At 47.1% G+C, this 14,663-nt stretch overlaps 1 protein-coding gene across 5 annotated transcripts in view; it reads right to left on the bottom strand.

Moving 5' to 3' along the window:
* Positions 1 to 14,663, bottom strand: part of DNAH2 (dynein axonemal heavy chain 2) — a 121,786-nt gene that overhangs the window by 97,983 nt on the left and 9,140 nt on the right. For 4 of the 5 annotated variants that reach the window (XR_004179334.1, XM_031657344.1, XM_031657346.1 and 1 more), the window contains exons 4-10: positions 14,014 to 14,184; positions 6,156 to 6,384; positions 4,872 to 4,982; positions 4,457 to 4,695; positions 1,651 to 1,842; positions 798 to 955; positions 227 to 314 (exon numbers count right to left, since the gene is read on the bottom strand). Coding sequence is in view for 4 of the 5 variants with exons in the window: in XM_031657344.1 (XP_031513204.1) it covers positions 227 to 314; positions 798 to 955; positions 1,651 to 1,842; positions 4,457 to 4,695; positions 4,872 to 4,982; positions 6,156 to 6,384; positions 14,014 to 14,184 (1,188 nt within the window). In the remaining variant the exon portion in view is untranslated. The remainder of the gene's footprint in view (positions 1 to 226; positions 315 to 797; positions 956 to 1,650; positions 1,843 to 4,456; positions 4,696 to 4,871; positions 4,983 to 6,155; positions 6,385 to 14,013; positions 14,185 to 14,663) is intronic. The other variant, XM_031657345.1, reaches the window with a different exon arrangement.

Here is a 14,663-nt window from a genome sequence, read left to right as displayed (position 1 = left end):
ACAGGTATGTTTTCACCATGTTGGCCAGGCTGGTCTCGAACTCCTGGCGGCAGGTGATCCACCTGCCTCAGCCTCCCAAAGTGCTAGGATTACAGGTGTGAGCCACCGCACCCTGCCATAAGTTCAATATTTAGCCTCTGCCCCGTTTCCCCTGGTTCCTGGGGTCGGGGGTGGGGAGGGATTCTGGAGGGTCTGCTGTTAGCTTTTGGTTCTTCAGTCTTCTCACCTCAATAAGGTCCTTGCAGCGCTGCACGAAGGCATCAACCTGAGCAAAGATGCTGGTCTGGTCTAGGACCCAGCCCCGACTGGAGAACCTGTGTCAGGAGAAAGGCTGACTGAATCGGAAGGCAAGAGCACAGTCTAGCTATGTAAAGCTAGACCAGGAGCCCTACATTCAGGGAAAGCCCTAGAAAACCAGACTCCGAGAAACAACTCTGCTGAATCCCAAAGGAAGAGACTCAGGGGGTGAAGAACCAGACAGGAGACAGAGCATCTAAGTTCTAGGAGCCGATTCATACATAACGGAATTTTAGACGATGGGGTCAAGATAGGAGGAAAAGACCAGCTAGGGTTCCTGGGATCAGGGAGGAGAGATTATTAAAATAAGGAGAAGCCAGGGCAATGAGCTACAGTATCTGTATCCAGAGAGAAAACTTGGCCAGATGTAGAAACTCCTGGGTCTAGGAAAATACAACCAAGAGGCTAAATAAAGTGCACACGAAAGAAGTCAGACTCTACCGTCTTACAAGGATGACAAGGGAGTTGAGATATGGGGTGTTACGGGAGGCATGTCGTACTCGGTGTGCATCTGCACGGCCTGTAGGTAGTGATCTTTCCAAGCATGACAACAGAGAATGCAGCCTTGCAGGTCCTCCTTGCTGGAAGAGACATATCCCTCAAAGATCCGGTCCAGGGAGATGGCGTGGCAGCATAAGCGGATGATCTCATTGCTCATCTGCGGAAGGAGCCCCCACAGCCTCTGTCCCCGCCTCCTTGACACCCAAGTCCTTCTCTGCATCCCCTGCCCGTGCCTCGTGTCTCAGCCCCCTACTCCTTGATTTGACTCCTGAAACTCATCCCACCCCTGGTTCTCCACCCCTGACCACACCAACACCTCTGGGTTCCATGCCCACTCCTTGTCCTAGGTGGCCCCTTACTCTGCCTCAGCCCAGCTCTGCAGCTGCCCTACCTGGCAAGGTCTCCGCTCAGTGGCCCTTCTCCCACTCTTTGGCTCTGTCACCCCCAGTGAATGCACCAGGCCCTGCTCCTCAAGAGCCCGTGCTTCTTCCTAAAGCCCTCTCTCCCCCACTGCAATCTCCATCTTGAGGAATGAGAAGAGCTTTGCCTTCCGCACAGCTCAGCTTGGGGGTCTGTTCTTCCTGCTGCTTCCCCGTGTTCCACCAACTCCCCTTCTGAAGCCCCTCTTCCTGCCTAAGCCACCTCCACCTAGAAACAGAAAGTCCAGCCCAGGCTGCGATGTGGAGCAACCCTAAAGGAGATGATGCCAGTAGAAGCCTTCGGTCTCTCAGCAGAAAGGTCAACCTTCACTACCTTTTCAACCACAGATCCTCTGCCAAATGCATTGCCCCTGCTTCAGAAAACCTGGCCACCCTCGTAAACCCCTCCACCCCGCCCTCGGCATATGCACACCTTTCGGAATAGTGAGGTCAGTCTCTCCCGAGTGTTGTAGTGGGGAGAGTTAACCCAGATGATGCGGATGAGACTGATCAGCTTAGGGAGCTTGCTAGAGATGTCCTTGGGCTTCATGAAAGCCAACTCCTGGTAAGGTTCCTTCAGGATTGACAAAAAGGTCAGGTTTGACTGTGCTTGACGCGAGCCATCCTGGCAGTAAAAAGAGACGAGAAGTAGATTTATGCACCAGAAAGCACTGATTCAACACAAGTGCTTTTTTTTTTTGAGACAGAGTTTTGCTCTTGTCACCCAGGCTGGAGGGCAATGGTGAGATCTCAGCTTACTGCAACCTCCACCTCCCGGATTCAAGCAATTCTCCTGCCTCAGCCTCCCAAGTAGCTGGGATTACAGGCACTCACCACCACGCCCAGCTAATTTTTGTATTTTTAGTAGAGATGGGGTTTCACCATGTTAGCCAGGCTGGTCTGGAACTCCTGACTTCAGGTGATCCCCCCGCCTCGGCCTCCCAAGAGCTGGGATTATAGGTGTGAGCCACCACGCCCGGCCCACAAGTGCTTTTTAACCACCTTCAACCCCATCCTGACTTGCCTGTACGAGGAAGCCCTCCCATCAGCCCTACACAGTAGCGATCATTTCAGGTCTCTGTGAGCCCTCAGAGCATAGTTAGCACATGTCAATTTTTCTGTCTTTTCTCGTGTGTGCCCCACCTCCCCCACCAGACTGAGAATTCCCTCGAGTCTAGATTTTTCTAGATTTTGTGTCTATTCCTGTTCTCTCCAGTTGAATTCAGGACTCTGCACTAAGCGGACACTCTGTTGCTGTTGATCAACTGCCCGCATATCACTCTCATTCGTCCCCATAGTTGTCACCCAGTTCCCCTCACTGCCCTGTTCTCAGCCACGACTTTAGGCTTCTCTAGTTAGTTCTGGCTCAATTCCCTTAATACCTAGCCGAAAATTTCACCTAGGAAAACAGGTCTTCTATCTGTACTCTACAGGCCACTCTTACCTCCTGTGTGACCTAGCACCAGCATAATCAGCTTGTCACATCATATCAATTTTTTTTTAATGTTTATTGGCCAGGTGTGGTGGCTGACACCTATAATCTCAACACTTCGGGAGGCCAAGGATCACCAGGAGTTTGAGATCAACCTGGACAACATAGTGAGATCCTACCTCTACAAAAAAATTAAAAATTAGGCCAGGTGACGTGGCTCATGCCTGTAATCCCAGCACTTTAGGAGGCCGAGGCGGGCAGATCACGAGGTCAGGAGATCGAGACCATCCTGGCTAACACCGTGAAACCCCGTCTCTACTAAAAATACAAAAAATTAGCTGGGCATGGTGGCATGCGCCTGTAATCCCAGCTACTCAGGAGGCTGAGGCAGGAGACTCGCTTCAACCTGGGAGGCAGAGGCTGCAGTGAGCTGAGATCACGCCATTGCACTCCAGCCTGGTCGACAGAGCAAGACTGTCTCAAAAAAAAAAATTAACAATTGGGCTGGGTGAGGTAGCTCACGCCTATAATCCCAAAACTTTGAGAGGCTGAAGTGGGTGGATCACTTGAGCTCAGGAGTTCGAGACCAGCCTGGGCAACATAGCAAAATTCTGTCTCTACAAGAAATACAACAGTTAGCTGGGCATGCTGGTGCACATCTGTAGTCTGAGCTACTTAGGAGGCTGATGTGGGAGGATCCCTTGAGCCCAGGAGGCAGAGGTTGCAGTGAGTGGAGATCACACCACTGCACTCCAGCCTCCAGCACACTGTCTCAAAAGAAAAAAAAAGAAAAGGAAAGAAAAAGAGCCAGGTGCAGTGGCTCACACCTGTAATCCCAGCACTTTGGGAGGCCGAGGTGGGTGGATCATGAGGTCAGGCGTTTGAGACCAGCCTGACTAACATGGTGAAACCCGGTGTCTACTAAAAATACTCAAATTAGCCAGGCATGGTGGCGGGCACCTGTAATCTCAGCTACTTGGGAGGCTGAGGCAGGAGAATCGCTTGAACCTGGGAGGCAGAGGTTGCAGTAGGCTGAGGATGCGCCACTGCACTCCCAGCCTGAAGCGACAGAGCCAAAACTCCATCTCAAAATAAGAATAAAAAAAAAAGCTAAATGACATGAAGTGAAGCTCCAGCTGTAATCTGCTGCACCCCAGGAGGAGGAGGAGGAGGCAGTGAGATCCGCGAGGTCAGGGAGGTCAGAGACCATCCTGGCCTACCGCAGTGAAACCCGTCCTTCTGCAAAATACAGAGTAGCCAGGTGTGGTGGTGGGCCTGTAGTCCCAGCCACAGGAGGCTGGAACGTGATAAGTGAACAGGAAGTGAGGTACAGTAGGCAGTGCATGCCTGCCTGCTGCCTCTCATGAGAGACTCCATCTCAAAAAAAAACCAGGGTAAAGAAAAGAAAAAGAAAAAGTATTTATCCCACCTTGGATTTTCCTTGGGAAAGGTGGATTCAAACAAAGAAAAAAAGTAGTTATCTTGTAATTCCTGGACTGAACCACATGAGCTCATCTTTGGCTCCCATGCCTGTGTATTTTTGTGTAATCTTATTTTCCCAGCTGGGTAGCAGGGGTTGTGCTCGCAGAAGGTACTCTACGTATATTTATTGGTTAACTTGATGTCTCCCTCCTTAGGGAACCTCTATTCTACTCTTTTATACTCTCCTGCAAGTACAAGGCTGAACCCTGGGTGGGTCAGTCTATGCTGTCGAAGATTGCCTTGGCTCCCTCTCCTTAGCTCCCTGTGTCATCCCAACCATTGCCCGCTTCTTGCTGAGCCTGAATCCTTTGATTCGCTCACAAACCTGGATCTGCTGTGCCAGCTTCATAAAGGGCGCCAAGTAGGACGACTTGGCAAGGTGCAGGATGGATTCAACGTGCTTCACTCCCTTCTTCACCAGCTGTTTACTGATGCCAGACAGGTCCATGCATCGGTTGCGCCAGAACTCAATCTCCTCCAGAGGACCTAAATTTTCTCCTGTCTCCACGGTCTCCTGGGCACTGAGCACCTCCTTTATCTGCCGGGTCCAGTGGATCATGGAGGCTGCAGGCGGGAGTACAAAATCTCCTGAATTTCTTCACACTACTTCCCAACGGCATCCTTCCCTCTCCCCAACCCCGACAGAGACCTCCTAACCCAACTCCATTGTCAGCCTCCAGGCCTCCCCTTTCCCTCTCCCCTGTGATCGCCGGGTGACGCTGACAGTGCCAGCCACTCACTCTCTAGCCGCTGCACCAGCTCTTTGTCCTTTACCACCACTTCAGGCTTCATGTTCATGGCCTCTGCAGGGATGTAGAGGACCGTGTGCCCCTCCAGTTTGTACCGAGTGTCTAAGGAAAAGAAAGTGTGTGGAAGTGGACAGAGGGGATGAGTTCTTGCTGGCCCCGTAGGAATCATGGTTGATGATCCGTGGGGACCAGGAAGTATACGCATTTCAGGAGAGCAGGCGGGACAGATGATGACTTATGCTTTTTTGATATCGAGAAATGACCAAAGGCAAGAGGGAAACCTCATGCAGGTATAACGAGAAATTGCCAGAAAATAAGGTCGAAGATCTGTATTGCGCCTTCAGCACTCTCTGCCACGAGACATGTGAGTCCCCCCAGTGCCCTCACAGTACCTGTATTTCCCCTTCCCCTACATGTGCTCCTAGAAATTTCCAAGTCTAGGCCGGGCGCGGTGGCTCACGCCTGTAATCCCAGCACTTTGGGAGGCCGAGACGGGCAGATCACGAGGTCAGGAGATCGAGACCATCCTGGCTAACACAGGGAAACCCCGTCTCTGCTAAAAAATACAAAAACCTAGCCGGGCTAGGTGGCGGGCGCCTGTAGTCCCAGCTACTCGGGAGGCTGAGGCAGGAGAATGGCGTGAACCCGGGAGGCGGAGCTTGCAGTGAGCTGAGATCCGGCCACTGCACTCCAGCCCGGGTGACAGAGGGAGACTCCGTCTCAAAAAAAAAAAGAAAGAAATTTCCAAGTCTAAATTGAAGCAGGTCTGGCCAACCAGTTCTACAACAGAAAAGTGTGTCTGGATCAGAAAGCAGATCTTGGCAGGGCACGGTGGCTCACACCTGTAATCCCAGCACTTTGGGAGGCCAAGGCAGGTGGATCATGAGGTCAGGAGTTCGAGACCAGCCTGGGCAACATGGTGAAACCCATCTCTACTAAAGATACAAAAAATTAGCCAGGCATGGTGGCGGGCGCCTGTAATCCCAGCTACCTGAGAGGCTGAGGCGGGAGAATCGTTTGAACCCAGGAGGCAGAGGTTGCAGTGAGGCAAGATCACGCCATTGCACTCCAGCCTGGGCAACAGGGCGAGACTCCGTCTCAAAAACAAAAAAGAAGAAGAAGAAGAAGGCGGATCTTGTATGCTATTCTATCCATTCAATAAGCATGCTGAATACTCCCTCCACACAGGTGCTCAGACGAATGTCCCACCACCTCACTAATTGTACAGTTGGGGGACACTAAGGAGAAACTAGTCACTCCAGTCTTCCCACTTACCTGTCAGGCAGGCCAAGAACTTGTGCAGATGAGAAGCAAAATGATTTCTAATGCTCTCAGGCCAGGTTGTGTTTGCAAAGATCTGAGGGGCAAAGACTCCACTGACCAGTCGAAGCAGGGCCGGGATATAGGGGCCCCGCACCGTCCCAAACTGCACGGTTGCCTCAAAGTTCTCCCGGGTGATGGGGACCGGTGCTTGGCGAATGAAATAGACAAGCTGGTTCTGGGTCTGCATGGAAGACAGCAGATCAGAGTTCAGTCACCAGGCCCAGCCATGACACCCAGTCACGAAAGCCCGGCTGAGTTCTTTCTCACATCCCTCAGGGTATCCTGATCCTTCTCTAAACGGAAGTGCCATGAAGTGCTTCCTGTTCTTTTCACGGATATAAGATTCCATATCCAGAGATGTGGGGAGGAAATGCAGAGAGTATGCCTTGAGAGTAGGGACTGTACATTTTGTCCAACTTGGCTCTAGAACCTAGTACAGTGCCTGGTATATAGTAGATGGTCAATAATGTTTGTTGAATGGATCGATAGAAAGAAAGGATGGAATGGAGGAAGCACATCAGCCAATGAAAAAGCAGAAAGGAGAAGGACTGGAAGGAAGACGGGTTTTCCATTTTGATAGCATATGTTTCTCCCAAAATTTTACATTTATGCTTCAGTTTTGCTTATGGTTTTTGTGGTTTACATACAAAAGCATATATCTTTCACGTAATTAAATATAAAGCTCCTTAAAGTTCTGACTGCTACATACTTAGAAAGGCCATGTCCTCCCTAATATCCGACTCACCTGTTTCATTTGTTTTTAGTGCTTTTGTGACTAGTCTTGACAATTAATTTAATTTTTTTTTTTTTTGAGACAGAGTCTTGCTCTGTCACTCAGGCTGGAGTGCAGTGGCGCAATCTCAGCTCACTCTTTAAGTTCAGTGATTCTCACTCGGCGCCGCAGGCGGCAGGTTAGGCTGCACTCACTGCCCATTTTCGTACTGGCGGGGCGGGTTTCGCCGGGTTGGCGGGCTGGTCAAAGATCACATTTCCGGGTGATCCTGCCAGCCTCCAGATGCTGGGTTGGGCAAAGTACCGTTGGTGCCGGTGCGCTTTTGGGGCCAGATCTGCATCTATCGCCAGGCGAATTTGCGGTGGCGGGATCTCGAAAGCTCCACTGCAAAGCTCATGCCTCCGGGTTCCGCCATTCTCCTGCCTCAGCCTCCGGTACCGGACTACGGCCTGCCACCCGCCAGCCTGGTTGCATGTTTCGCCTTGTGAAGTGCGGGGTGCTGCGTGTTGAAGCTGAACCAATTCTGGATCTCTGACCTCGTGATCCCCGTCTTGGCCTCCCAAGAGTGCTGGGATTACAGGCTTGGGCAGTGCATTTTGGTGCAAAGCAGAGTGAAAGCTGGGAAGAAATTAATAATCATCTGTCTTCTTACTATCCAGAAACCAAATGCTGGCGTTTGTGCCTTTTTTTGGGGCGAGGTTTCCATGTTGCTTTGAGCTGGAATGCCCATGGCAATCTCAACTGCCACAACCTCCACCTCCCAGGTTCAAGTGATTCTCCTGCCTCAGCCTCCCAAGTAGCTGGGATTACAGAATGCCACCTGCCACTAGCTAATTTTATTTTGTGGGGTGGTTTTGCTTGATGTTGGTCAGGCTGGTCTCCAGAGCTCTGATCTTATGTGATTATGCCTCGACCTCCCAAAGTGCTGGGATTACAGGCGTGAACCACCCTGCCTGGCTATATTCATTTTTTAAAACAACTTTCACCATAGGCAGTGTGATGGCTCATGACTGTAATCCCAACTGCTGCGGAGGCTGAGCGGAGAGAGGGATCCGCGAGGTCAGGAGATCAAGACCATCCTACTGGCTAACATAGTGAAACCCTGTCTCTACTAAAAATACAACAAAAATTAGCTGGTGGTGGTGCCCTGGTCAGCCTGGGGGAGGCAGGAGGCTGGCATGAACCGGGGAATGGCGGAGCTTATAGTGAGCGAGATCATACACTACACCTCGTCCAGCCTGGGCAGCAGAGCTGAGACTCCATCCAAAAAAAGCAACAGCTGCTTTGTAGAAGATGACATATGTTAAATTTAAATAGTGTGGAAACAATGCAGAAAGTACAAAGATAAAAAGTTAAAATGTCATCTAAAATTCCACCTAAAAACTTATGTGTATTAATATTAGAGAAAACATTATTCTGCATATTTTGCTATAGCTATATGTACATACAGAAAATTTAATTAAAATCATTATTTTTTAATAGGAGCAAGCTGTTTTAATTAAAACTAATATTAGAATTAATTTTCTTGAATTTAAGCGAATAAAAGAAATAGAAGTAGTTATAAAGGAATTCTTGAGCTATTATAAATTTTTCTTCATCCAGAAGAGGCTTCTTCCCAAAGGGCCCCTCTCTGATGTGAGTAAGAAAAAGATTGAAAAAATATTATGAGTTTCTCACTAACTTTCAATTTTCCAGGTTCTGTTAGCTCACTGCTTTGCAAGCTCAATCCAGAATCTACTCCAAGATCACACATGGCTCATGTCTCTTAGTCTCCTTTAGTTTTAAACCACTCCCAACCTTTTTCTTTCATGGCATTGATTTTCTTTTTATTTTTAATTTATTTTATTTTATTTATTTATTTATTTATCTTTTTTTTTTGAGGCTAGTCCTCTGTCATCAATCTGGAGTGCAATGGGTGTGATCTCAGCTCAGCATTGTAACCCTCTGCCTCCCTGGTTCAAGTGATTCTCCTGCCTCAGCCTCCCAAGTAGCTGGGATTACAAATGCACGCTGCCACATCCAGCTAATTTTTTTGTATTTTAGTAGAGATGGGGTTTCACCGTGTTGCCCACGCTGGTCTCGAACTCCTGAGCTCAGGCAATCCACCCACCTTGGCCTCCCAAAATGCTAGGGTTACAGGCGTGAGCCACCGTGCCCAGCCCATAATTTTTACATTTTTAACTTTTTTTTTTTTTTTTTTTTGAGACAGACTCTTGCTCTGTCACCCAGGCTGGAGTGCAGTGGCACAATCTTGGCTTGCTGCAACCTCCACTCCAGGGTTCAAGCGATTCTCGTGTCACAGCATTGATATTTCTAATAGTCCAGACCAGTTTTCTTTTTCCAATATGTCTCTTAATTTGGATTTATCTGATTGTCTCCTTATTGCCAGATTCAAGTTAAATATTCTTAGCAGGATTACCACATAGGGAATATTCCTAAGGAATTAATTTTTCCTACAATTGAGTAGCTTAGCCAAGATGTATATTGACATTAACCACTGTGTGACAAATTTTGTGGAATACAGTGTGTCCTTTTTGATTCCCAGATTCAGTTCCTTCTGCATTTCAGGGAAATTATTTGTATTTTATCTTTACATTTATATTGTTTCATTTGTTGGCTCTCTATACAAGATCATCATGTTAGTCTTTCATATCTGTTAGCTTCTCTAATTGTGTTAAATGTCCTTGGCTTGTTCTTCTGCATACATTGTGATTACCTCTAGCCTCTCGTCTGTCAGTGATAGGATTTTCTGGGTTAGCTATTCAGTTCCTTGCTATTTCCAATCTACTGGTTTTGTAACATGCTGCTTTATTCATTTCTTAAAATCTGCAATCTCCCTTTTATCTTATTCTCACATTTTATCATTTCAGCGCTCAACTTTTTTTTAATTGAATTCCTGGTCTTACTAAATTGTAGTAGAACATGGTACTGTTGTGAGGAATCTCCTCTGTTCATTCAGTTATGTTTTCCTCTTTTGCATGCTTTGTTCCTCTTTTTTCTTTGATGTAACGTGCTTGCAGTTGCCATGCAATTTCTTTTCATTTTGCTTGTGCTTGGGCAGCAAGCGTGTGAACTCATTCTTTTTGCTCTAATGTACTGTGGGTGACTTGACCTCCCACTATAAGCGACCAGTTTATTTTTGCCCCTGGAAGTTAAAGTGAAAGGGTTGGGTGTTTTATGTTTTATTCACTTTTCTTTGGCCTAAGAGAATTGCCTCAGGGAAATGGACAGGTGGTTAGTGCTAATCTAAGGCAGTGAAAAATCTTTGTTAAAACACCTCGGCTCAGGCCGGGTATGGTGGCTCACACCTGTAATCCCAGCACTTTCGGAGGCCAAGGCAGGTGGATCACCTGAGGTCGGGAGTTCGAGACCAGCCTGACCAACATGGAGAAACCCCATCTCTACTAAAATTACAAAATTAGCCTGGTGTGGCGGTGCATGCCTGTGATCCCAGCTACTTGGGAGGCTGAGGCAGGAGAATCGCTTGAACCTAGAAGGCAGAGGTTGCAGTGAACCGAGATGGCACCACTGCACTCCAGCCTGGGCAACAAGAGCAAAATTCTGTCTCAAAAAAAAAAAAAACAAAAAAAAAAAAAAAAAAACCCCACCTAGGCTCCTCTTCTCTCTCTCTCTCTTTTTTTTTTTTTTTTTTTTTGAATGGAGGTCTTGCTATGTTGCCCAGGATTGATTCGAACTCCTGGGCTCAAGCGATCCTCTGGCTTCAGCCTCCAAAGTAGCTGGGACTAAATGACTAAAGGCACAGGCCTTTCTCTCTATTAGGATTTGATTACACCCTCTCAAGTTCACTCCATGTAGCTGGGGGAGCACCATTCTTTGACTCGGTGCATGTGTTTTTCACTGGTCACCCACTTTTAAAGTGTATTAGATTAAATTTGTTTACTCTCAGGGGTTGTTTTGGTGTGGTTTTTTTGGTTTTTTTTTTTTTTTTTTTTTTTTGAGACAGGGTCTCACTCTGTCACCCAGGCTGGAGTGCAGTGGAGTGATCACACCTCACTGCAACCTCCACCTCCCAGGCTCAAGTGATCCTCCCACCTCAGCCTCCCAAGTAGCTGGGACTATAGGCGTGCACCATCATGCCTGGCTAATTTTTGTATTTTTTGTAGAGATGGGGTTGTACTGTGTTACCCAGGCTGGTCTCAAACTCCTAGGCTCAAGCAATCAGCCTGCCTCAGCCTCCCGAAGTGCTGGGATGACAGGCACAAGCTACCACGCCCAGCTTCAATTGGCCATCTTAGCTCAGGGGAATACAATTAAGTCTGTTATTGGCCAGGCTCGGTGGCTCACACCTGTAATCCCGGCACTCTGGGAGGCTGAGGCAGGTGGATCACCTGAGGTCAGGAATTCGAGACCAGCCTGGCCAACATGGTGAAACTCCGGCTCTACTAATAATACAAAAATTAGCCAGGCATGGTGGCAGGCACCGGTAATCCCAGCTACTCAGGAGGGTGAGGCAGGAAAATGGCTTGAACCTGGGAAGCAGAGGTTACAGTGGGCCAAATATCATGCCATTGCACTCCAGCCTGGGCAACAAGAGTGAAATTCCATCTCCAAAAAAAAAAAAAGAATATATTTCAACATGGTAAATAGACTTTTTAATTGAAAAGCTTCATGTTCCATATGTTTCCCAATTCTATTCGTTGAATAATCCATCCTTCCCCACAGATTTTTAAATGCCATTTTCATAGAAAAAAATGTATCTGTTATATATGTTTCTGTACTTTATATTTTTCATATTTCCTATATTTTCTTTTTTTTTTTTTTTTTTTTGAGACAGAGTTTCACTCTTGTCACCCAGGCTGGAATGCGATGGCATGATCTCAGCTCACTGCAACTTCCGCCTCCTGGGTTCAAGGGACTCTCCTGCCTCAGCCTCTGAGTAGCTGGGATTACAGGCTTGCGCCACCACGCACAGTTAATTTCGTTTATTTTTAGTAGAGATGGGGTTTCTCCATGTTGGTCAAGCTGGTCTCGAAGTCCTAACCTCAGGTGATCCGCCCACCCCAGCCTCCCAAAGTGCTGGGATTACAGGTGTGAGCCACCACGCCCGGCCTCGTATTTCCTATATTTCTGTACTGTTGCTTATAAAGCATTTTTGTGCTTTCAATGTTTCTTTATTGTTGCTTATGATGTACATAGTCTTGCTCTACTACAACTCTGTTTTAATTACTGTAGTTTAATGATTTTCATATTTACGAGTCTCCCTATTACTTTCCTTTTTCATCATCATCTTTGCCATTTTCATAATTTTTTTAGAGATATTTTAAAATCCTTTACACAAGGAATTTAGCAACTGTGGCATTTGGGCAGTATGACTAGAATTGCATTAAAATTATACTTTTGTGGGTTTTTTTGTTTTTTTTATTTTTTGAGATGGAGTCTTGCTCTGTTGCCCAGGCTGGAGTGCAATGGCGCGATCTCCACTCACTGCAACATCTGCCTCCTGTGTTCAAGTGATACTCCTGCCTCAGCCTCCCAAGTACCTGAGATTACAGTCGCCTGCCACCATGCCCGGCTAATTTTTGTAGTTTTAGTAGAGATGGGGTTTCACCATGTTGGCCAGACTGGTCTCGAACTCCTGACCTTGTGATCCACCCACCTCAGCCTCCCAAAGTGCTGGGATTACAGGCGTGAGCCAAATATGATACTTTTTTATATAAAATAATCTTTATGATATTAAGATTCCTACTCACAAACAAGTTGTGGCTCATCATTTCTTCAAGTCGTTTTTCATGGCCTACCACAAAGTTGTTTTCTTTCATATAAATCCTACTTTTATATTAAAATGTATATTCAGATATAAACATATTTTGCAAATTTTGGTTCCTCTTGCAAATGGAATATTTTTTCATTGTTTTGTGGCTGATTACTGCCAGTGCACGGGGCAAGAGGTGTTCCGCCCGCGTTCAATGCGGAATGCTTCACAAACTGTGTCATTGTTCCACAGGGCCATGTCAATCATCCTCATCCTTTCCGCTTTTGTATATGTGCTGCCAATAAGAGCAAAGCAACAGCCTTTTAACTTTTCCAACATTTTATTTCCAAAATTTTCAAAGATGTATACAAAAAATTCAACAAATTTTACAATGACGACCTGTACGACCACCGCCCAGATTCTACCAGCAATATTTTCCTATCCATGTATCTTTTAACCGTCTCCCTACCCTAGGTCTACCGTTGTCTAACGTATGATCCACATTGTTGAAATAGTTATCTATCTAAACTATAAAAGACTTCAATAGCACTCTCTGGGATAGTGGCCAAATTCTCGAGTGTAACATACAACTAGGCCCTTCACAAGCTGACCCCAAGCCCCTTTCAGTATCACTTCCCACTACTTCTCTTTTCTTTGTACATAGAGTAGGCTTCGCTGATAGCTCTTACCTAGTCTTGATGGAATCCTACTTACCCTTCATCCCAGCTCAAATAGCACCTCCACCATCAAGCCTTCCCAGAATTCCACTGGCTCCATTAGTTGCTCCCATAACGCTCCTATAAAGCTTTGCTCATGATCACAAACTATAGTAAATATTTGCTTATATGTCTGTCTTCCCCACTAGACTATGATAGCATTCTTTTTTTTTTTTTTTTTTTTTTTGAGAGAGAGAGTCTCTCTGTCACCAGGCTGGAGTGCAGTGGCATGATCTCGGCTCACTGAAACCTCCGCCTCCCGGGTTCAAGCGATTCTCCTGCCTCAGCCTCCCAAGTAGCTGGGATTACAGGCGCCCGCCCCCATGTCCGGCTAATTTTTGTATTTTTAGTAGAGACAGGGTTTCACCGTGTTAGCCAGGGTGGTCTCGGTCTCCTGACCTCACGATCCACCCACCCGCCTCGGCCTCCCAGAGTGTGGGATTACAGACGTGAGCCACCGCGCCCGGCCCATGACAACATTCTTGCGTCATCCTTCTTCCCATTCTTGCCACCAAGTAGGGTGCCTGACACAGTGGGGCTCAATAGGCCGTGGGCACAGCAGATGATAAGACTTAAGGATGACGAAGGAACTGAGAGCCCTCAGCTCTCTGTAGGACCACCTTTGACCTGGGAAAGTAGGGTACGCACCTGTACAGGCATGCCCAGATCTAGCTTCAGCCCAAAACAAGGGTCAATGAAGATGGTGAGGATGGATTCTGTAGGGTCCTGGGCAAAGTGTTCCAGAATGGCATCATGCTCCTGTGTCCACACTGCATCCGCCAGTCCTGTCAGCGCAGCTCGGGAAAGGAAGAGGGGCTTCTATAGAAGGAGAGCAGACAGAGGGCCAAAGTAACTACGACTGCCAGGATGAGTCATTCCTCCCATCCACAATCACAAGTGAGGACATGGGAGATGAGAGAAGCCAGACAGGTTCAGAATGGTGAGGAGAAACTGAACGATAGTTTTCAAGCTTTGAAAGAAACAGAACAATAAGATGTCTTGCTTCTAAGCATTTAAAAAAAAAAAAAAAAAGAACAGATCGTAGAGGAAGACTAGGATATTATCCTCCCAGTGCAAGAGATTATCCTTATGCCTGTGGTTTTTAAAAATGTCAGCCCTTGATCTCAAAGGTAAAAGTGAATTAAGGGAATGTGTAGGATATTAGCCTACATCAAGCAATTAGGAGCAGCGAGACCACAAGCTGGAAAAGGGAGAGGGTACAGGAGTAATTTCTTCACAATGGATTCCAAAAGAAGTGTAAAATACTGGGTAAAAGTCAGTTGGTTCAGCAGTAAGGA

The sequence above is a fragment of the Papio anubis genome, chromosome 17 (genome assembly GCF_008728515.1).
Source record: "Papio anubis isolate 15944 chromosome 17, Panubis1.0, whole genome shotgun sequence".
Lineage (NCBI taxonomy): Eukaryota > Metazoa > Chordata > Mammalia > Primates > Cercopithecidae > Papio > Papio anubis.
This window is presented reverse-complemented; position numbering and strand designations above follow the sequence as displayed.